Here is a 23716-nt window from a genome sequence, read left to right on the forward strand (position 1 = left end):
CACATAGCTTCTGACTGTTCCTTAACTCCTACTAGTGGCTGCGGCCACACTGCAGAAATAATCTCATTTGAGACCTCCTTGAACTGCCATGGATCAGTGCTATGGCATTCTGGGAACTATAGTTTGTTGTGGCACCAGAGTTTTGCTAATAGTTAAGGAACAGTCAGAAGCCATGTGTCTCTTCTTTTTCCAGTGTATGTTTATTAGTAATCTGTCTAATCAATCAGGAAAAAGCACATCTCAACATCCAAAATAAACCAAGTGCATGGAGGAGGTATGTTTCCAAGGGAAGTGATAACCCAGCAATTTCATTTTTTCCCCAAATTTTGCTTTGTTGCCACAAAAAACTACAATTCCCAGAAGTCCATAGCACTGAGCCACAGAAGTTCTAGCAGTCTCAGAACAGATTATATCTGCAGTGTGGAAGGATTTGTATTTTACTATTACTGTAACCTTAACTATGTACAGCATCCCCCCAAATCCACCAATCAGTGATAACTTTATGGGGCCAACCGAAATGTGCATTGTGCCTGTTGCAAACTTTGGAAGCTCCACTGGCTTCTTCAGCAGGCAAAGGTGTTAAAAACGATAGAAAAGGAAGAAAAGAAATGAAAATATTGGATATGTAACCTTAACTATTGTGACTATAAAGGCCTGGCAAATGTATTAAGTGATTGCAGTACCTGCAGGCTGTGTTTCTAAACTCAGTTGTCTAGGAGAGAAGATCCACTGAAATAAATGGGCCTCACACTCACAACAAGTAAATGCATCCAGGGCCAAAATGATTACAAGAGATGTTTCTCAAATGTGTGAACTTGGAGGCATTTGAACAATTTTATTTTCTAATATCAGGGAGTTCTAAGGAAAAGCATCCAAGTGCAGACTTTAGGCCTCACACTTGAATGCTTTTGTTGTGTTTGAGTAACTGACAATGAGCCATACTCATTCCTTTGGGGTTCTGTGCATACATCTCATTGAGAGAATTTCAAAAGGTATAGGGAGAGAAATCTATGGAACAATGTGACCCAGCAGCTTTGCTAATAGGTCAGCAAGGAACTGCAATTAAATGTAAATTGGAATGGAACAAAACAGTATATGTAAAAAGCAAGGCCATTATTTCTAGAATTTGAATGCATTTTTATTTACGAAGAATATAACAGAATTAAGATGAGATACCAAGATTATTGTGTGTGAGCCACACAAACACTGTATCTTGTTGGGAGGCAGTTTTGATTATACTTTTGGATAAAGGCACTAACTTCCACATATAAAAATATGTAAAAGCTTTCATGATTCTTGTGGCAGGTGGGAACTTTATGCCACGAGGAAGTAATGGAGATCAGGGTTCAGGTATGTGTTTCCCACAAGAAACACTTGTAGGTAAAGTACTGGGAAGTATGGAAACACTGCCAGTTGTGAATCATCCTCTCACATGAAGCGATGAATAGCAGGTGTTGGGGAACTGCAAAAGAGCCATTCCGCCTTGGAGAGTGGTGGAGTCTCCTTTCTTTGGAGGTTTTTAAACAGAGGCTGGATGGTCATCTGTCGGTGGTGCTTTGACTGGGAATTCCTGCATGGCAGAATGGAGTTGGACTGGATGGCCCTTGAGGTTTCTTCCAACTCTATCATTCTATGATTCTAAGCAAGCAAAACTTATTCTAAAGTTGGTCTGAAGTTAACACTTAAACAACACTAAACTGGTCTAAATTTTTAATTCTATTCCACCAAATGCATCTGAGGAAGTAGACTGAAGTCTAGGAAAGCTCATGCTGCCAATTTCTTTCTTTCAGTTAATCTCAAAGGTGTACAAGATCTCTCTACGTACTGATTCTACAGACTAACACGACTATATCTTTGAATTCTACTTTTGAGCCCTGGTGGTGCAATAGTCAAATGCCTGTACTGTAGCCACTCGCTCACAAACCACAAGGTTGTGAGTTCTATCCCAGCCAGGGGTTCACGCTTGACTCAAGTTTGCATCTTTCGAGGTCGCTAAAATGAGTACGCAGCGTGTTGGGGACAATTAGCTGCTATAGTTTTTCAGGCTCTGTGGCCATGTCCTAGAAGAGTTTATTCCTGACGTTTCTCCCACATCTGTGGTTGGCATCTTTAGAGGATTATCTGAAGATGCCAGCCACAGATGCTGGCGAAACGTCAGGAATAAACGCTTCTAGAACATGGCCATAGAGCCCGAAAAACCCGCAAAAAACTATGGATGCTGCCATGAAAGCCTTCGACCACAATTAGCTTGCAATTTGTAAACTGCTTATGGAGTGCTTAGTTGCATTGATAAGCAGTATAGAAATGTATTTGCTATTGCTATATATTTTTAATTTAATAATAATATTATATATTATATATTATATAATATTATATTATAATATAATGATGATAATGATGATGCTATTCCACTTTCACTGCTCTAGCTGTCTCCTGTTGCATTCTGGGATTTGCAGTTCATTTAGAATTCTCAGACAGGGAGCTCTTTGGCCTCACTGAACTACAAACCCCAGAATGCAACAGGAGGCAGCCAGAGCAGTGAAATTGGAATAGCAACACTATTTAAGAGTGTAGTGCAACAATGTGGCCACTTCTGGGAATGAAAGGGGTTGTGCTTTCAAGGGGGGAAAGGAAAAAATAATTATAATAATAGTAAAGAGAAGACAATCAGAGATGAATTTTTTTGCTGAGGTTGTTGCTGCTGATTTCTTTCTTTCTGAGTTGCCAGCCCAGCTGCCTCAAGAGGCAAAGTCTTGCAAATGGAGAAAAGGGGCGGGATTTGAAGGGAATGCATTGCACACATAGGAAAAGGAAGGGAGAAGAGAAACTGGAAGAGGAGGAGGAAGCAGCAGCAGCAGCAGCAGAAATGTGAGGAGAAAAAGAGGTGTGTGTGTTTGTTTGTTTGTTTGTTTGTTTGTTTGTTTGTAAAGGGAAGCCACCTACAGGGATTGCTCTGCTTTGATATCACACTGGGAGGTGGGTGTTTCTCTGCACTAGAGGCTCTGGTGGGTAGCTGCCATTCTTAGCTGCTTCATCCTCCCTCCTTCCTTGGACAGGACAGTGTAGATGGTACCTCTGAAGTGCACTCTCTGCCCCCTTCTCCTCCTCTTCCCTTATCGTTCATCTCCCTCAGTGCAAAGATAGAGAAGTTTAATGAGTAGCTTATTTGTGTGCAGATAGAGTAGGTCTGAGCAAGGAGGAAGGGTCTGGGTATAAATGTGAGGGATTCCTTTTAAATGGGTCCTTTTTATTTTTTATAAAGTAATATTTATTACATTTTCACACAAATAGATTTGCAATATTCATATTCCATCATGCTTAACTTAATTAGCTTGCACACATTGTAAACCGCTTAGAGGTGCTTGAGTGCATTGATAAGCGGTATAGAAAGTGCACTGATAAGCGATATAGAAATGTACTTGCTAATGCTATTAACATTTTTCACATTATTCCCTATAACCCTTCATTTTGTTGTTGTTATCCATCCTGGAGTAGATCTCAGCCCAAAGTGACTCTGTGGATGAGACATCTCCAAGACTCCCTATGCTCCACTGCTCTGCTCAGGTCCTGCAAATTCATACCCATGACCTCCTTAGTAGAGTCCATCCATCTCGCATGTGGCCTTCCTCTCTTTCTGCTTCACTCCACCTTTCCTAGCATTATTGTATTTTCCAGTGAGTCATGCCTCCTCATGATGCGGCCAAAGTACGACAGCCTCAGTCTAGTCATCTTGGCTTCCAGGGAGATTTCTGGTTTGATATGCTCTATGACACATTTGTTTTGATTTCTTGGCTGTCCATGGTAACCTCAACACTTTTCCCCAGCACCACATCTCAAATGAATTAATTCTCTTCCTATCCGCTTTCTTCACTGTCCAGCTCTCACATTCATGCATGGGAATAGGGAATACAATGGCTTGTATGATTCTAATGTTCATGCTCAGTTGTATGTATTTACATTGTAGAATCTTTTCTAGTTCTCTCATAGCTGCCCTCCCCATTCTTAGTCTTCTTAGGATTTCTTGACTGCTTCTTTACACCTTCTTTAAGCTTGATTTCAGTGTCCAATTGCAGATTTCTCTTAGTCTTGGTTCTTTCTTCCTAAAACTTGTTTTATAAAAAAAATTGCAACTTGTCAATGAATACATACATAATTTCCCATTCATCTTAAAGGCCCGGGGTCAAAGTGTTTTATAACTGTTATATACAATTGTTCTATCTTGAAACTTACTCTTCACCTCTATTATTCTATAGTCTATAACATATTTATCTATTTTTCTCTTCATCATCCATTATTTACAAAATGTTGAGCATACGTGGGTCCTGTTTAAATGGCATTAAATCTTGTGCCCCAACACATGGTGGGGAAAGTGTGTGTGTGTCTTGCCTAGAGAAAGAGTGCGTGCCAGGGGATGGGGGTGTGAGTAGCAAGAACAGAAGAAGCAGCCCAGGAGGAGAATGAAGATTATAGCACTACATTATTTGTCATCGTTTTTGTTGTTGTTAGCTGCTTTTGAGTTGGCTCCCACGCATGGGGACCCTGTGGATGAGGCATCTCCAAGAATCCCTGTCTTTCACTGCCTTGTCCAGTTACTGCAAGCCCTTGCCCATAATCCACCTGATTGAGTCTATCCATCTGGTTTCTGGCGTTCCTCTATTTCTTTCACCCTCCATCTTTTCTAACATTATTGTTTTTTCCTAGTGATCTGTGCCTTTCATTAAGTGGCCAAAGTACCATAGTCTCAACTTGATAATCTTAGCTTCCAGGGAGAGCTCTGGTGTGATCTGTTCAAGAACCCAGTTGTCTTCTTGGCTGTCCATGGTATCCTAAGTTCTCTTGTCCAGCACTACATTTTGAAGGAGTTGATTTTCATTCTGTCTTGCTTCCTTCACTGTCCAGCTCTTGCATCGGTACATGGTAATTGGGAATACAATGGCCTTGAACGATTCTAACTTTAGTGCTCAGTTGTATGTTTTTACTCTCCAGTACCTTTTCCAGTTCTTTCATTCCTAGTCTTCTTTCTTGACTGCAGTCTTCGTTCTGGTCAACATTTGATCCTAGATAAGGGAGTTCTTTAATTACAGTCAGCCCTCCTTATTCACGGATTTTTTTATCCATGGATTCAAGCATCCATGGCTTGGAAATATTCCAAAAAAGTATAAATTCCAAAAAGCAAACCTCAATTTTGCCATTTGATATAGGGGACACCATTTTACTATGCCATTATATTTAATGGGACTTGATCATCCTCGAATTTCATTATCCATGGGGATCCTGAAACCAAACCTCAGTGGATAACAAGGTCCCACTGTATTTCAGTTTCCTCATTGTCTAGATTGAATTTGTGTATTTCTTCTGTGGTCATTATTTTTGTGTTCTTTATGTTCAGCAACACACCTGCCTTTGCACTTTCATCTTTGTCCTTCTTTATTAACTGTTCCAATTCCTGAATGTCTTGTGCTAATAATACGGTGTCATCCATATATCTTAGGTTGTTAATGTTCCTTCCTCCTATTTTAACTCCCCCTTTTTCTGATTCTAATTTTGCTTTTCTTATGATGTTTTCAGCATATAAGTTAATGTATACCTGTCTTCAAATTAAACCAACATATCTTAAAATGTATTAAAGTTATATTAAACAATTACAGAGTTGATGAAAAGTTATTAAATAGACACTTTCTCACTAGTGATGTAAACAGTGATTTAAATATGGTAGTTAGAATTGAGTCCTTCAAAAAGTAATTAAAATCAAATCCTGATTTAATTGAGGGTATACCCAACTGAATTTATTGGGACATGGTTATGAGCTATGTAGATTAATTTGATTTAAATCAAGTTTCCCTTGACAGTGCTTCACATTTTTTAACAATGGTGCAAATCTGACAACTAAAACACTAATTTGGAATTCAGTCGAGGAACTAGAAACCTATTCTCGGTGGGAATAGTTAATGGAATTTTCAAATAGAGATCTTGGACCAAATGCACCTGAGGAAGTAGACTGAAGTCTACAAAAGCTCATGCTGCCAAATTCTTTCTTTCAGTTAGTCTCAAAGGTGCTACAAGATCTCTCTACGTATAGTTAAATCCAGATTGAATTAGTCTAGTCTGGCCTGGATAAATCCAGTCTGAATGAGCTTAATCTAGTTGTTAAACTAAAACTTAAATGTTTACTTTTAAACTTAAGTGTTTACTTTTGTTTCACTTTCTGTTACAACACTATATAGAACACACTTGCATAGCATTCACTTGCCCTTCCATGGACATCTAGGGGTCCTATATAGATATTATAATTGTGATAGCTCTTCGGGGGACAGCTCTGTCTCTGTGTGTGCATGCACACACATGCATGCACATATACCTTCAAAGTTGTCTGTGAGCTTAGGGTGACCCCTTGAATTTCATAGGGTTTTCTTAGGCACAGAATATTTAGAGATGGCTTTGCCAGTTCCCTCCTCTGAAATATAGCCTACAACATCTAGTTTTTGTTGGTCATCTATCCACTAACCAGGCCTGATTCTGCTTAACTTGCAAGATTAGACTGGGTCTTGGACATATTACACGGCAGTAGACACAGAAAAACATAGACCATATGGATGCAGATAGTGATAGATTCTGAGTTAGGCACTCAAAGGTCAGAGTGTAGACAAGTTTGTCACCACACAAGACCATTTGTTTTCAATTTAAAAAAACAGTTTTTAAAATAAAAAAAATGTTTAATTTTAATTTAATGCATTGTCCTTTAAATAACTGCAACAAACACCTTGTGAAAGCCTTGCTCTTTATGTAAAATAGTTTAAAATATTAATTGGTACTGATGATAGGAACTTGAATTCACTTGACAGCTTCCTAAATTCTCTTGACTAGTTTTAGGGCTTATTTTCCTAATAAGACATGTTAAAATCCAATTGCTTGTCATTAAATTTTAAAAACACTTGATTTATGTGGCTTGCATGATAATTAGAAGAGAAAGAGGGAATGAACATTTTCTCATTCTTTGTGTAATAAAACAAGGTAACTAGGAAAATCACTAGGAAGGGTGAAATGATGTAAAGCAAGATTATTTAATTCAAGGCTCTTGAAACTACATTTTAAATTGCCGCTGGCTTTTATGTGCAAGGTTCTAAAGAGCTGGGTATCCTCATCTTTAAAAGAGTGGAGTATTCTTGTTTCTTTTATAATAGCCCAGTAATGTCCAGCAAATCACTATAAGGCCTGTTTTAAGTCACTGAAATTCAGGAGGTTTATAGATGTTTTTGCTTAACTGTTCAGAAGAATTATCTCATCAATAATTAGCAGGTTTTTTGTTGTTGACACATTCTCTGGTTGGATTGCATTCCCTCTAAGGCAGTGCTTCTCAATTATTATCTGTCATGCCCCCCCTAGGAAGAAGAAAACATTTTGCGCCCCCCCCATGACTGTAAATAGTATCATTTGTCTATAAAATTGTTATAAGTACACCCCTGCATAACAGAGCCTCGCGCCCCCCTTTACGGAGCCTTGCGCCCCCCCTGGGGGGCCCGGCCCACTATTTGAGAAAGGCTGCTCTAAGGGGAGGGGGAAGGATTTGAAGCCCCTTCATTAACAAAAAAGAGGACTAGATAATGAGATAGGACGGAAGAGGCTGATAAAATTATGAATGAATGGTGGAAAGAGGGAAATTCTTTATAGTACTTAAATTTGGGAGTCATCCAATGGAAACCGATTGTCTAGTGGCTCATGACAAAAAGGAAACTACAAGTTGCATAATGAATTTGTGAAATTCATGATGACAGCCTGTTGACGCTGTATCCTGGTGTGTAGAGTTGTGAAATGCGCTTAAGCCCTGTTAGGGGTGTTACTGCTATTGTTGTTGTCTGCCTTCCAGTTGTTCTGACTTATGGTGACCCTAAGGGAAGCCTGTCACAGGGTTTTCTTGGCAAGGTTTCTTCAGAGGGGGGTTGCCATTACCATCCTCTGAGGCTGAGAGTGTGTCACTTACTTGGCTGCAATTTATACATACCTGGAATGCATCATCTAATATATTGGCAGTCCCTCCCCCCAACACTTTCTCATTTCCCCTCAACTATCTCATAGCTGGGAGAGAGAAAGAATTTTTAAAACAGCATTTAAATCTGGACTATTTTTAAAAAGTATGGTCCAGAACACACTGCAAAAATTATGCAGTCTAAGACTGCTTTAATTGCTCTGGCTCAGTGCCAGAGAATATGGGAATTGTAGTTTGTTGTGACATCAGAGTTCTCTGACACAGCAAGCTAAATGTCTGATAAAACTAGTTCCCAGGATTCCTTAGCATTGAGCCATGGCAGTTAAAGCGGTTTGAAAGTGGATTATTTCTGCAGTGTGTTTTGGACCTAAGTGGCCCATATGCTATTACCATTATTCAGTTTTGTTACTATTATTATAGAAGGATATAGAGTGCAAACTGCTCACTTATATTTATCTTCTGGACTCTGGAGTAAGATGTGTTTTTCCAGCTGACCCACCTATAAGTAAGGAGGGGGCTGCCACGGGGTGAGAGGGGGCACAATGGCATGGGGGGCATCAGAAGGTATTTTTGTGCATTTATATTTATACATTTTGTGAATTTATATTATTGTTGTTAGCTTTTATATTGCGGTGCCCTACATTTTTCTTGAATGTACTACATTCTGCGGTTTCTTTTCCTCCATTCTGGTTATGATATCTGGTCATCCTGCTCAAAGCTCCTCCACTGCTTGGCCTTCTCCGGAGAAAAGAGCTGGGCAGTAGCAGATGGAATTAATATTAATTATATTAATTATATATAATTAGTAATAGTAAATGAAAGCAAATAGTTATTAATAATAAATAATTAGTAATAATTAATTAAAAACTATCTGTGGCCCAAAGAAGTTTGGCAATTTTAATTTTGGCCACTGCCTTCTTCCAAGTTGTGCAGGTGTGGTTTAGTAGCTCATGACAGAGAAAAGAAGCTACTTTACAAGTTGCATAATGAATTTGTGAAATTTACTGGTATATGATGTAGAGATAGTTAACTGCTTAGGTGGCTTTTAAAAATAATTTAAGTCCATGGAATAAAAGTTTATTAAAAGGTATTACCATGATAATTAAATCAAACCTCTAGTTTCAGACTATCATATCTCTGAGTAATAGACGCTAGAGCCAGATAACATGGAAAAGTTGTTCCTTACATGCCCTGTTTGGGAGTTGTTCTTTTGGAAATGGAATACAGTGGACCCCCCCACATTTGCTGGGATTGGGGGCATAGGACCCCTGTGAAAGTGGCAAAACCACAAATTAAAAAAAGAACAACTCTCTAGGAATCTCTAGGTGCTCCAGGGCAATTCTGTGGTCAAGAACTGCCAGACGTTGACCATAAAATTGTGGTGGAGGACTAGAGATTCCTACAGAGAACATGTTAATCAAGCCTGTGATTAATTAAAGGCGGAAAAGTCAAAGCCACAAAGTCAAGCTTTCCCCCATGTTCCTTAATTCCATTCTTCTCCCCTTGTGTTGCTGTATTGTATTGGATGTAATTGGTGCTTTGGTTTTTAACTGTTTTTAACTGTGATTGAATGATGGATATTTTTATTGCTGTACTGTATTGTTTAATGTGGGGGGATTTCTTTTTATTGGATTTTGTAGTTTTGGTATGCTTTTATTACTGTTGTAAACCGCTGTGATCATGGGAATAGGGGTATACAAATGAAGATTCATTCATTCATTCATTCATGGAGGGCCAACTGTATTGCATAAATTGGATTTTTTTTTCTTGTTCTCTAGGAATTTTTTTTAAATGTTTTGTTTGAAGGACTACATAGCAAGGAGACTTATGATAAAACTTAATACACTGCATCAAGCTAGGTTATTTATATACTGGATCTCAATAGGTATAAGTAGGTAATAATGATGAACAGAGTAATTGCAACTAAAGAAACCCAATAGCATCTTGTAGTAGTTTGGCTGGACTCACTGGATTGCTTGTCTGGCTGAAGGAGGGGTGGACAAAGGCAGGCCTTGGACTGTGTGTGGCCTACTGAGGCTGTTTTTGTGGTCCTCCCCCCCCCTTTTTCTCTCCCTCCCAAGTGTCAATTCCCTTGTCTGGAAGCTTCCAGGACCCATAATTCAATACTTAAATAGCTCTCAAGGCACTCCCTCCACTATTGTGTAACATCAAACCCCATGTTTATCCAAGCCAGATCCTTGGCAGACTGTGCAGCTTCTGGATGATCTTCGGGGCAGAAAATTGTCTCCCAGACCCATTGCTGCTGCTCACTTGCAGGCTTAAAAAGTTTGTGTTGTCTCATGTTCCTGTACTACGTACTGTAGTTTACATCTCTACAACCTGTGGTGATGTATAGGCCATAAAAAGCCACTGGGTGACCTTAGGCAAACCACTCTTTCTCAGAGTCAGAGGAAGGCAAAGGCAAACTTGCTCTGAACAAATCTTGCCAAGACAACCCTATGATAGGGTCACTTTAGGTCAGAAACTACCTGAAGGTACACAACAACAACTATAGGTGTAATAAATTTTATGTATCCCATCCTTGTAATTTTCAGTGGACCACCTTCAGAACTAGCCATAAGTTATTAAATAGAACTTATTGTTATGTTGTGAAATTATTTTTTCAGGTAAACTAAGGCAAATGTTCAAACATGCCTAATTGAGTCAGTTAAGCTTAAGCTCAGTGAGGGCTTGAAACAGGATTTCCAGAGTCTCAGCCAAGGCTCCAGTCACTTCACCATGCCAGCACCTTATCTGCTGAGTAACATAAAACATGCTTACATAAAGAGCTTTACATGGCTAAAGAATGTGCAATATTGATATTGGAGCTGAAGCATGCTTATACATAGATGCCATTTGTGAATCATTACCTCTGCATAGTAGTGTTTGTTTTTTAAAAGGACTGTATTCAGGTCACACGCTCTCAGCCTCAGGGGAAGGCCACGGCAAACCACCTCTCAACAAATCTTGCCAAGGAAACTGATAGGGTGGCCATAAGTTGGAAATAACTTGAAGGCACACCACAACAGTTTCTCCTGATAGTGGCAGTTCACAGTGGCATTTTGTGTGGGACAAGCAAGGCGGAGTTGCCTTGATGTTCTCTTTCTGCTATTCTGTAGTGAATTGGGCTATTGCCAAGCAGATGAGTTTTGGAGGCTTTGTTAGCATCATGGCCAAATGTTTAACAGCTGTCTAGTGGCATGAAAAAGAATTAACTTGTGTTGGGAGCTTTGCAGGACACATTTTGCATTTGCTTTGCAGTTTGGGGCTGGAAATGAACTGGGGCAGTATGAGTTATTTGGATGCCTACTGTTGGTTATGAATGCTTCTCTCCTGTGTACCATCTGCTGTTTCATTTACGACCAGTGAAGTTTATGCTATAGCAGTAACATATGTGCCAGTGTTGGCACTGAAAGAACTCTTGGGGAGCCATAGAACTACACCTACTTCCTACACAGGGAGTCCAACATAAGTAAAACAAGATGCTTCTGTAGTTTCTTTAGCTCAAATTATTCTGTTCACCAGTTTACAACTACCGGTATAATGTTTATAATGTGGTTTGCTGCAGTGTATTAACTTTTATCATAAGCCTGCTATCATGCAGAAATTAAGAAAAAATCTGGACAGAACAGGGGAATAATCCCCGTTTTCCTATTCCCAACTCTTTCTGCCTTTGCAATATTTGGTTTATGTTAATTGTACAGGTAATTGGTACCTTAAGATCCATGTAAGGGGCTTGGGGCCACTTTTTCTGTGTCTTGAAAAAGCTATTCTGCATGATATTATTATGCAACAGATATTCTTCACATTCCGTGAAGTGATGGTGGTGACTTAACATGGAGGAAGGGAGCAACAAGTCTCATCTGAGAAGTCATAGATATTGTATCTATATAAAAGTGCCAGAGAGGCAGTGTGGTATAGTGGTCTGAATGTTGGATGCTGGAAGCTAGGGTTCAGATCCCTGCTTGGCCATGGAAATCCACTGGGTGGCCTATGACAAGTCAAACTCTCTCAGCCTCAGAGGAAAGCAAAGTCAAACTCCCTCTGAACAAATCATACAAAGAAAACGCATTGATGGTCACCATAAGTCAGAATTTAAAAACATACCACCATCATAACAGCAGCAACAGTATAAAAATGCCTACTATGAAACCCTTGCTATTGAATAGAATTCTTTCTGGGTAACTGTAAATTTGAGTATATTTAACAATTACTGTCAACTTCCTGTTCTTATGCCCTAGTCTTAAGCTGCATCTGCATTGCAGAAGTAATGCAGTTTAATACTGCTTTACCTCTCATGGCTACTTTCTGTGGAATTTGTACTTTGTTGTGGAGCCAGAGCTCATTGAGAGAGGCTAACTATCTCAAAACTACAATTCCCAGAATTCCATAGCACTGAGGTACGGCAGTTAAAGCAGTGTCACACTGCATTATTTCTGCAGGACAGATCAGGCCCAAGAATTTGAAGCTTGACTATTTATGCTCATCTAAGCTATTGTATGAAAATACAACTGCTGTTTTCGTTCCTCTCTTTTCTTCATTTTTATTAAGAAATCTGGAACAATTTAGTGTGATAGAATTATAATGCTTAATATATTGTAATTAATGAGAAAATGTATGCATTCTGTTATAAAATGTGACGCTAAAAGGAAATGAAACTATTTCTTTTTTTTCTGCTTTCAGGTTACAATGCAAAAACTAGGAAACTGGTTAGATGATGCATTTCTATAGTATTTCGACAGCATTGTAGTGTTGACAATGGATAAATGTAAGCATGTAGGACGTCTGCGACTTGCCCAAGATCATTCCATTGTAAATCCTCACAAATGGCATTGCATGGTCTGCAATACTACAGAATCTGTATGGGCCTGCCTGAGTTGCTCACATGTTGCTTGTGGAAGATACATTGAAGAACATGCACTAAAGCACTTTCAAGAAAGTAATCATCCAGTGGCATTGGAAGTGAATGAACTGTATGTTTTCTGCTACCTTTGTGATGACTATGTTCTTAATGATAATGCGACTGGTGACTTAAAACTCTTGCGAAGTACATTAAGTGCTATCAAGAGCCAAAACTATGATTGCACTACTCGCAGTGGCAGGACTTTGCGATCAATGGGCTCAAGTGATGATCTTTCCCATAATAATGCTCAATCTCTGCTTCGTAATCAAGACCGTATGTTCACAGCTCTGTGGCACAGGAGGCATGCATTAATGGGCAGAGTGTTTAGATCTTGGTTTGAACTGACACCAAGTGGGAAAAGAATTCTAGAAGAAGAGAGGTTAAGGGAAGAGGAAGAAGAAAGAAGAATCAATGCTAGGAAGAAAAGAGAGGAACGAAAACGGCAGTTGAAGGAAGAAATGGAAAAAATGCCTCCAAGGAAGAGTTTTCGCTTGCAGAATCAAAATAAAGAATCCTCAGAATTTCCACTCTGTGCACTAAAAATGTCAGAAAATGTAGACTCTGCAGTAGAGTTGAAAGTAACAACTACCTCAGATGAAGTGAAATTAAAAAAATTTAGTGACTCTCCAATTAAACGAAGGCCTACCATGACTCCTGGTGTAACAGGATTACGAAACTTGGGAAATACATGCTATATGAACTCTATTCTTCAGGTACTGAGTCACTTGCTCATCTTTCGGGAATGTTTTTTAAAGCTTGATTTGAACCAAACTCAAGAACTGTTAGCAGCTGCGGCCAATGGCAAAACAAGATCATCTTCTAAGCATCTTCCATCTGCTGGCTCTATTTTTCATTTGAACAAAAGCCATATTAAAGGCAAGGCATCTTATGCAAGGCGATCTAGTATGTCATCAGGCTTAAGCGGGGGAGCATCAAATAATAGAAATATGGAACTTATTCAACCAAAGGAGCCAAGCTCAAAGTACATCTCTCTCTGTCATGAGTTGCATACTTTGTTTCAAGTAATGTGGTCTGGCAAATGGGCTTTGGTGTCTCCTTTTGCCATGCTCCATTCAGTATGGAGACTCATCCCAGCCTTTCATGGTTATGCTCAGCAAGATGCTCAGGAATTTCTTTGTGAACTTTTGGATAAAGTACAGCAAGAACTGGAGACGGCTCGCACAAAATGTCCAGCCCTCATTCCCACTTCTCAAAAGAAACTGATTAAGCAGGTTTTGAACGTGGTTAATACCATTTTTCATGGGCAGCTTTTAAGTCAGGTATGGTGAGTGTGTGTGTGTGGGTTCACAAAGCTATGAAATAATTTAAAAGACTGAAGTAAATTAATAATGATAAACAAATGAGTTATAAGTACTTAAGGCATGGAAGGAGTGGTAAATAGAGGTTTAATGTGGCTCCTATGGTAGCTTTTACTACCCACAGTGGCCCTTTGTTGAAAAAAAAATTTTTTTTTGCTAAAAATGACTGTCTCTCTCACACACATACATGCACACATATACACTTTCACCAGGGTTTTACCCCCTCTAGCTGTTTAGCCCTGCCCTATATCTAAACTGGAAGGTTTTCTAAAAACTTCAACGTTGCTTCAAAACACTTACCAGTATTTTAAAATAGCCCTTAAGGGGAATGTGAGCAGTGCTTTTTTAAAAAAATGTATCTTTTCATTTTATTTTTATTTGAAAGATGTGTTAGGGGCACAAACCTCCAAGGCCATGAAGAGAAACAATATGGTATCCCAGCGTCTGGCAGTGCACACCACCACTACCCCATTTAAAGGGCAAGTTAAAGGGAATTCAGTATCTTTTCAAGCTGAACATATATATTGCCCAGTATGTTTGCTCACCTCAATCATGGCTGGGCAGCAAATGCCCTGTGGTTTGCATGCCCTCCCATCTGTTTTTGTTGCACATCAAATCCTCTCAGACTTCCATCTGTAGTATATTACTGTATTAGTATTTAAAGCCGAAACAAAAACAGTATGATTTTCCTGTAAACAATGTATGTACCCTGTGTTTGTTATTTTGGCTAAAACAGTCCCAAAATAATGAGTTGAAAGTGATTTTCAGTCCCTTCCAATTTCAGTTTCTGGCATTGGGTTGGTAGTCCCATACTGGATCTGTTTTCATAGTGATCTAATTCCAACTAAGGTCTTTTCCCACCACTGCTACCTGGCATGCTTTTAAAGGATTGCCTCCATACCATCCTGCCTCTGCCTTAATATTGTTAGAGGAGGGCCTTCTCTTGTGTTGCATTATTGGATGAAAGCACCTGTGTTGTCAATGGGTGGGTGCAGGGGTTATGGACTGTACCAGGTGATACCCCACAGGGGTGACACCCTGCTTAGGTGGTATGCTGCAGCTGAGGGGCAAGCAAGCCCCTTGTGGCTTCACTGTGCCTGGCTCCCTCCCCAGAGAGGATCCAAGGTGGCGGTAAGGGCCATTAAGGCTGAGCACAACCCTTGTGGATTCATCGCCACCTGTCTCTTTCCTGGGAAGCTGAGGCAGTGGCAGCGGGACCAGTATGCCCCTCATGACTTCCCTGGGGAGGGAGTCAAGCTGTCAACAAAGCCACAGGGGCCAGGGCAGGCCACTGCTCTGCCATCATCCCATCCCTTTGGTAGCTGGATGTCACAAAGTCTGGTGACGCCACTAGAAGGCAGTACGCACTTACAAAAAAGAGGTCTGTAGTGTTCTAATTCTAGAATATAGTCGGCTCGGCTTACACACAGATTTTTTATACACAGATTCAAGCATCCACAGTTTGAAAATGTTTTTTAAAAAGTATAAATTTCAAATATCAAACCTTGATTTTCCATTTGCTATCTCATTATATTTAATGGGACTTGAGCATACATGGATTTTGTTATCCACGGGGGATCTTGGAACCAAACCCCAGCGTATAACCAGTGTCCACTGTACTACCACCAGTTTTCAGTTCCTGGGACAGCTAAGAAATGGAATAAAACAATTAAAAAAACAACTATGACAGTGAGCCAACAAAATCAGCACAGAACAACATTCATAACATTCATTGCACATCAAAAGGCCTGGTAAATTACAAACTTAATTTTAGTTTATCAGTGAAATTGAGGCTTACTGCTTTAAATCAGTCCTTCCAGTAAATTATATGACATAATCACTTAAATATTCATAACTAAAAATGTTAAAGGCAACTGTAGTTGAAGTTTTCTTTTCAAGCCTGCAAGTACTATGTTGGATGCGAGAGGCAGGACTATAGACAAAATATCTACATCATGCTCTGGAAGAGCATTATCCTGTGACATGACCATATTAGAGCAGTAAGTGACGAGTGTAGTATAGAATTGGAAATGAATATCTTCTGAAGCTGATGTCTTGGCATTTTGCTTCAGTGAGTGACAGTTTATTACTAGCAGGATACGCTCGACTAACTTTGCTTTCTAGATATGATCTAATTATGTTACTTGCTTTAAATGCTGATAAAATTAAACAGCATAATCAGACAATTGTAATTTGTTCAGGGAAGGAAAGCAAGTTTTAATTATCCTATTTATAAACTACAAATCTTAAATATTACAAACCTACACAACTTATTTCAGCCTGCTGTGACTTCAGACTCATACCAGGGTAACTGAGAGCTGGAACAGGAGGGGGTTTCAGGTCAATGCTGACTTAAATTTCCCTCACGGAATTGGGATGTTTGTATAATGCATGCCAGCAAAATAAGGAGCTGCAGCTGTTGTAGCTTTTCTATTTCTTACACAGTAAAGTCTCTTTACTTAATTCACCTGCATCTGATATTTGATGTACAGGAAAGTGTCTTACTACAATATCTTAATATACCCTTCTTAGCTACTATTTATTTGATCACTTTACTGTTATTTTTAACCTAAGGTGGAAAGACTGATTAAAAATGATTTCAATACATTTTATCCAAATTTATACTCCAGAGTATCTTCACTTACAGTACCTTGATGTTCTGGAATAAACAGTGATTTATGTATCAGAATAACTCCATTTGTCCTGGCATACTGACTTCTAGATTGTATTAATACTATTTCAAGCATTTAATTGCTTATCTTTGTGGTAGTTCAAGCTTTATATGCACTTAACTATACACCTAATCACTGGATAACATTTTTGTAGTAGTAAATCTGCTAGCTTTTGAAATATTTACACTTGGGCTACTCCTGATGGGCAGGAGAAAGACTTCTTTGTACAGCCAATGGGACAAGACATCCTGCCTTACTAGTGTAGTAGGTATTTCTCATGCACGTATACACTTCATGAAGTCTAGAAACGTTAGAATAGGGGAGTACAGACAGCAGATTTACTTAGAATCATAGAATCGTAGAGTTGGAAGAGACTACAAGGGCCATCCAGTCCAACCCGTCATGCAGGAAATCACAATCAAAGCATCCCCGACAGATGGCCATCCAGCCTCTGCTTAAAGACCTCCAAAGGCGACTTCACTACACTCCGAGGGAGTTTGTTCCACTGTCGAACAGCCCTTACTGTCAGGACTTGGGTCCACAATAGTGGCCACTGGCCAAGTCATTTGCCTCATTAAGTTTGTGAGTTATACACTGGGATGTCATGGTAATCATACGGAGACTTACCTATAGATCCTCATCTTCCCAGCACCATTATTAGAAGGTTGCACTGTCAGCCTGCAATCAAACCACAAACCTGACATGCATGTATGGAAAAGACAATGATTGATGCAGTTGCAAGAGTTTGACAGATAATATAGTTCATAGTGTTTGTGCAGATTACATGCTCTTCAGGCTAGCTATGTTATGGATTGGTGACAGGATTATATTATGGCACCTAGCAAATACGTGTGTGTGGCAGCTGGCCATGTACTGAGCTTGCCCTGTAAATGAGATTATTTTTCACCAAGCCACTGTAGATCGTTCCCTTTCCCACATTGCTATAGCATGAAGAAAATATATCAGTTCATGTAGGCATTTGATACAAAGATAGTTATCCAATTTACAGAATGATTTTCTGTGAAGAATTAGATCCTTCCATGGTGGTAACCATTTGTGCTTATTTCTGCTTATTTCTGCAAAGCAGTTGTAATGTGCAGGTTGAACAATATTTTGTCAGCTGATCTGGCAAACAGGTCTTCCCACACTGAGAGTATGATCAATGCAGCTGACATAATGATACTTTTATATATACTTGGGAGTATCTGTAGCCTATTTTCATTTAGAATGGTGTAATAATATGAATACACTCTCCATTTGTAATACAATAGCCAAGTATATTTCATAAAAGAGTTCTATGAAGAAAGGTGGATTTCTTTATACAGTGGAACCTTATTATACGCGGGGGATCCGTTCCGGATCCCTCCGCGTATAAAAAAATCCGCCTATGCTCGAGCCCCATTGTTTCCAATGGGGCTCGTGCGCGGCAGCGCGCAAGGCGCAACGGGTGCACACGCCCATTCAATTGAATGCGACGCGCCGCCCCTTCCGCCCTGCGCGCGTCGGCAGCTTTGAGTGCCTATGCTCAAAGCCGCCTATAAAAAGACCGCGTATGCGGAGGCTCCACTGTAGTACTGATAGTGGGTTTCATTACATAACATTATTTACCTTCCTTTGGGAACTTAAATTTTGTGTATATTCATTTTAAGGAGTTTGTGATTTTATTAATGAACTGCACAAACCAGCAGATTAGAAAATATGTATTGGTAACTATTTAAATCCAGCATCAATATACAGTACTGGAAAACAACAAACAGCACCATACCTGTTGGTTTCTTTGCTCTTTAAGATGTGTCTATTTTGCTGGCTAACGAAATATTTGTGATTTGAGACCCCATTTGAACAGTTTTATTTTTGTTCTGAAACACTAAGAAAATCCTTTGATAAGGTGATCATAAATTTGAAACAACTTGAAGGTACATAACAACAAATGGAGAAACTTAAGAAAAATCAGTGGTACACTGTCATGTTCTCAGATCTCTTTTCAGCCCAGCCTACCTGAAAGGGTTTTTCTAAGGATAGAATAGGGAAGGGGAAGGCAAAGGGGGGGAAGCAGGATATAAATGTAATTTAAAAAAATATATTTAACTTGTTATTCTGTTTCATTGAGGGGAGTCAGGATGTCAAGGAGATTCAAATTTAATGATGGTTTATCTTGACAGGTAACATGTCTTGCATGTGATAATAAGTCAAATACCATAGAACCCTTCTGGGATCTCTCACTGGAATTTCCTGAAAGATACCACTGTAATGGGAAGGAGACAACTTGTCAGTATCCATGCATGTTGACTGAAATGTTGGCCAAGTTTACAGAAACAGAAGCTTTGGAAGGAAAGATATATGCCTGTGATCAGTGCAACAGTGAGTAAATGCAGTATGTACTCATGCATCTATCTGACTTTCATGTAATGTGTGAATTAGCATTAGCTAAGAGCACCAATACTTCCTGTACACCTTAAAAATGTGGTCAGAAACATACATCTTATGTAAAATGTTTAACAAGCAGTTACGAACATTACTTTGAATTTGCATTATAATTAGTCCAGAAAAAGAACATTGTTTGAAATTTATAACTGTTACATCACCCACTCTTCACACTACCTCACTAGTGTGTAAACTATGCAGCCTATTGTATTTTCAAAGTTTTACAGGGTTGCTCCAAAATGAATACCTGCTAAACTAATTGTTTACCCAGGATTTTGCTAAATAACTGCCTGTTGAGAATTTGAACAGGTGATTTTTTTTCTTTTCTTTTTTTTATGTAATAGAAAAACGAAGAAAGTTTTCTTCTAAACCTGTTATATTCTCAGAAGCACAAAAACAGCTTATGGTATGCCAACTACCTCAAGTTCTGCGGTTACACCTTAAGCGATTCAGGTAAACTATTTATTTGTTCATATATTAAGAAAATAAGAGTTTGAAGCCTAATCTTATGGAATGTTTTGAAGATCTATATAAACTGGGTTGAGTTTCCAGCCAAAATGTACATTCCACCTAGATGTTCATTACATCTAGTACTGCTCACTATCTGTACAGCAATGTGTTAAAGAATGGTTATGAAGCTTCTGGCAAAGAGTATCTCAACTGACATAAATGTTGTTAAGTATTTTGGTCCTATAGCTCAATGAAAAATGTTGTTGGTCTCTCAATGTCAGTAGTCTGGCTTCTGTGAGGAATGGCAAATTTGTCAGTTTGGCTGAAATTAGGAAGCAGATTTAGAATTGGAAAGGCAAGTGCTGAAGAGGTTTCAGGGCAGAGAAAGCAAACAGGGAAGCAATATAAAGGAGTATGTGAAAAGTGGGAGGTTGGATAATGGGGAGGAAAGCTATGAAAGAACTATAAAAGATCTTAAAGAGCAAAAATGTACAACTGAGCATAAATGTTAGAATTGTACAAGCCATTGTATTCCCTATTACCACGTATGGATGCTAGAGCTGGACAGTTAAAGCCAATACCCCCCCCCCCAAATATCATGGTGGCTAAATGGACAGTAGGCCTAAAACTGAGGGCCTGAGGAGACAGTTTACTGCACTGCTACCCATCCAGTGCAGATGACAGTGAGTCCCCAGGAAAGGGGAAATACAGCTGTAGCCTATGGGTTTAAATGGTGCCAGTCACTGACACACTGAGGAAAAAATTATGGTCCCTCACATCAGTTGGTCTTAGGATAAGGATTCTGCTCCTAAAATTCTCCATAGTCCCATAGTAGGGCATAAGAAGATATTGTGTCCACATAGACTGCCAAATATGGAAAAATATGGAAAAGTTCCTAGAGGTTCACTTTAGTTTTAAAAAAGCATTATTAAACAGTGTAAAGGGCATTGTAACATACTGGTATTCAAAAGCAGAAGTGCTACTTTCAGAGATAAAATTTCCCCATTTTTTTATTTTTTTTGTCAGAAAAAGCAGCATTCCAAGTTGGATTTGGACTGCTGCAAAAAACAGCCTTAAGAGTGCCATGTGTTGTTCTATGATGTCCAGTTAAAAAGTCTTGGAAACTATACCAAGAAACCAAACAAGGCTGTAGAGGCATTGGAACAAGTTTTAATTCTGGAAACTGTTTTGAATCAATCACCAAATTTATCATAGAGGTAGTGGTTATGATGGAACCAAAACACAACTGGAGATGGTTCAGACATAGTCCCATAGCAGGGTATAAGGAGGTATTTTGCCAGGCAATGGGGAAATGACAGCTCTTCAAGTATTTCATGTGCTGTCACATAGAAGAGGAGAAATACTTCTAGACTGCCCCCGAGGACAGGAATCACTGGGCTAACGTTACAAGACAGATTTTGTTTAACATTATGAAACATATCTCATTGATAAGAGCACTTTGACAATGAAATTATTTCCCTACAGAGTTTGACATCTCACCTTTATTTGGTAATCTTCAAGCAATGGCTACCAGTGATTCTCAAATTCTGGCCTTCCAGGTGTTTTGGATTTTAATTCCCAGATTCCTAGGTCATTGGCTAAGAGGCTGGGGCTTCTGGGAGATGGTCCAAAACACCTGGAGGATCAGAATTTGGGAATCACTGAGTGAGGCAGTCAATTTGGGGAGGAACACTATTTCTGAATTTCTCTGCTGAACAGTGTTGGACACAGATGTCCTAGAAACCCTGCTACAATTCTGATTCTAAATTGTGCTGCATTGGGAGATTATGGTTTCAGCCACAACCCTGTAACTGAAGATTTTATTTCTCTGGTTAACTTTGAATTATTACTTTTTCTCCCCTAAGATGGTCAGGACGGAATCATCGTGAAAAGATTGGTGTACATGTGAGCTTTGATCAGATCCTAAACATGGAACCCTATTGCTGCAGAGAATCTCTGAAGTCCCTTGGACCAGAATGCTTTATCTATGACTTGTCTGCTGTGGTGATGCATCATGGGAAAGGATTTGGTTCAGGACATTACACTGCCTATTGCTACAATTCAGATGGAGGTACAAACAAGGATTTTAAATGTGAAATCCAACTTTCAACCTGGCTCTTATGCATTAACCCTTTGAGATGAATTTTAATTGCATATAAGCAGTGTTTTCAAATTCTTAAGACATGCTCAATCAGATTTTATAAGATTGCAGCAAATGCTGCCCAATTGCTGATCTAGACGGTTCTGTGCAAAATCCTCCTACAGCCCTTTTGTAAATAATGTTCAAAACACATATAGCTATTCCTATATAAAATGTTCAAAAACTGTTATGAAGTCCACTGTTCTTTATTTGTAAATAAGAAAAAAAAGCAATTTATCTCCTGTAGTGACTTTTAAATTACTCTCTTTTTCTCTTCTAGGATTCTGGGTACACTGCAATGATTCCAAGCTCAACATCTGCACTATGGAGGAAGTATGCAAAGCCCAGGCTTATATTTTGTTTTATACCCAACGAGTTACTCAGGCAGTGAGGCACTGTCAAGTATCAGATCTTGACTTGCCATCTGGAAGACAGCCAAATACTGAGGTTAACTGTTCCAATGCAGAGAGTAACAGCTAATCCAAAGCAAAAACAAAAACCTGCCATGTACAGTAAAAGTTGAGTTGTCAGTCGTACACAGACTGAAACAAGTGCAGTATTTTACTAAATCTGTCTTGTGAAAAAAATTGTGTTGATACCCTTTTGTACTTCGTAAAATAAATTCATTTGGGGAAAATGTTTAGTATAATCTGTATTGATGTTAGGTAACTTCCCAAGTGACTAGGATGTCTATATAGTTAATTTTTTACAAATGCCTTTTCAATTTTTAAATCTTACCTCAAGCTGTTTTTCAGCTTTTCTATATTTTGATCTAGGAAACATAGATGAGGAATTTCAGTGAGCAATTTTTTTTATGTTATGCTGGAATTTATTTAAAAATGTGCATTTTATACAATGTTTCTTGCGTTACCATTGACTGTGTCTGCAGGAATCTGTCTTGCTTCCACAGAATTAAATTTTTTTATAACAAATGTAGTACTATCTCTGCAATACTACTTAAACTTTTATTTTCTCTGGTGAGTCCTACAAAAGTGAAATACAAATCTTCATACTGGTACTTTGTAAACTACACTGATTTATTCACACAATTGCTGATGTACTGGCAGAGGCCACAAGATAAGGCATTTTGCTATCCCAGGTTTTTTATGGCGTCCCAATCAGGGATCCTTAGAAAAAGCACTTCTCTAGGCATCTGAAGGTCCTCTAGTGCATTTCTTTGGTCAGCTTCTGGTGGATGTTGACCATAGAGCTGCACTGGAGGACCTAGAGAAGTGTACTCTCAGGTTTTAAAAAAGTTTTAATTTGCAGTTTTCACAGGGGTCCAGCACCAGCAAATGTGGAGGAGCCACCATACAGATAATGTTGGTTTTATTCTCTTCTCAGTTTCATAATAGAGAGATGGGGAAAAGCCAGTCCCCCCCCCCCCACCCCGGTGAATATATAACATACTCTACCAACAGCAAGGAAGAAGAGAATGGAAATAGGCTGTCTTTGGTTAATGATACGGCAAAACAAGATGGACACAGTGGCACATGTTGGATATATATCCAGTTATTTGTGGACTGCTCTGCACGCTTGGGAAAATCAGCATGTACCATTGTACTTCAATGGCAGAGCAAGGCCAGTGCTATTGTAGGGTCATATGAAAAATAGACACTTAAGTCTCATCCGTATGATGGCAGGGGAAGCAATAGGACACTTTGGTTACAAAATAGTTTCATTCCTTCTATGTAGATAATCCTAGGAATATAATTCAGCTAAGGTTGTTGAGTACATGCCTTTTCCCCTTGGCCTGTGTCCACTCACGGCAATCAACTGAGGCTGGAGGCTACACCACCCCTTTTAAAAACCAAATAAAATAAT

The 23716-nt window shown here is 39.1% G+C and overlaps 1 protein-coding gene across 3 annotated transcripts; it reads left to right on the forward strand.

Annotated features, from left to right (window-relative positions):
* The first annotated feature begins 251 nt into the window (after positions 1 to 251).
* USP44 (ubiquitin specific peptidase 44) lies at positions 252 to 22902 on the forward strand. 3 transcript variants are annotated; one of them, XM_042468035.1, is made up of 6 exons: positions 252 to 274; positions 12668 to 14167; positions 19041 to 19239; positions 19647 to 19755; positions 21618 to 21823; positions 22173 to 22902. In XM_042468035.1, exons 2-6 carry the CDS (start codon positions 12743 to 12745, stop codon positions 22370 to 22372), a joined length of 2139 nt encoding a protein of 712 aa, XP_042323969.1. In that variant the 5' UTR covers positions 252 to 274; positions 12668 to 12742; the 3' UTR covers positions 22373 to 22902. The 3 variants fall into 3 exon arrangements, with proteins under 3 accessions (XP_042323969.1, XP_042323968.1, XP_042323970.1); XM_042468034.1 differs by lacking the exon at positions 252 to 274 and adding an exon at positions 2600 to 2884; XM_042468036.1 differs by lacking the exon at positions 252 to 274 and adding an exon at positions 2600 to 2884 and having other exon boundaries at positions 12668 to 13600.
* The last annotated feature ends 814 nt before the right edge of the window (positions 22903 to 23716 follow it).

The sequence above is a fragment of the Sceloporus undulatus genome, chromosome 5 (genome assembly GCF_019175285.1).
Source record: "Sceloporus undulatus isolate JIND9_A2432 ecotype Alabama chromosome 5, SceUnd_v1.1, whole genome shotgun sequence".
NCBI classification, from domain to species: domain Eukaryota; kingdom Metazoa; phylum Chordata; class Lepidosauria; order Squamata; family Phrynosomatidae; genus Sceloporus; species Sceloporus undulatus.

Coding starts and splice junctions, on each gene's coding strand:
- USP44 (XM_042468035.1), top strand. CDS start 12,743: ATGGATAAATGTAAGCATGTAGGACGTCTGCGACTTGCCCAAGATCAT. Junction 14,168..19,040: donor ATGGGCAGCTTTTAAGTCAG/GTATGGTGAGTG, acceptor TTATCTTGACAG/GTAACATGTCTTGCATGTGA. Junction 19,756..21,617: donor TTACACCTTAAGCGATTCAG/GTAAACTATTTA, acceptor TTCTCCCCTAAG/ATGGTCAGGACGGAATCATC.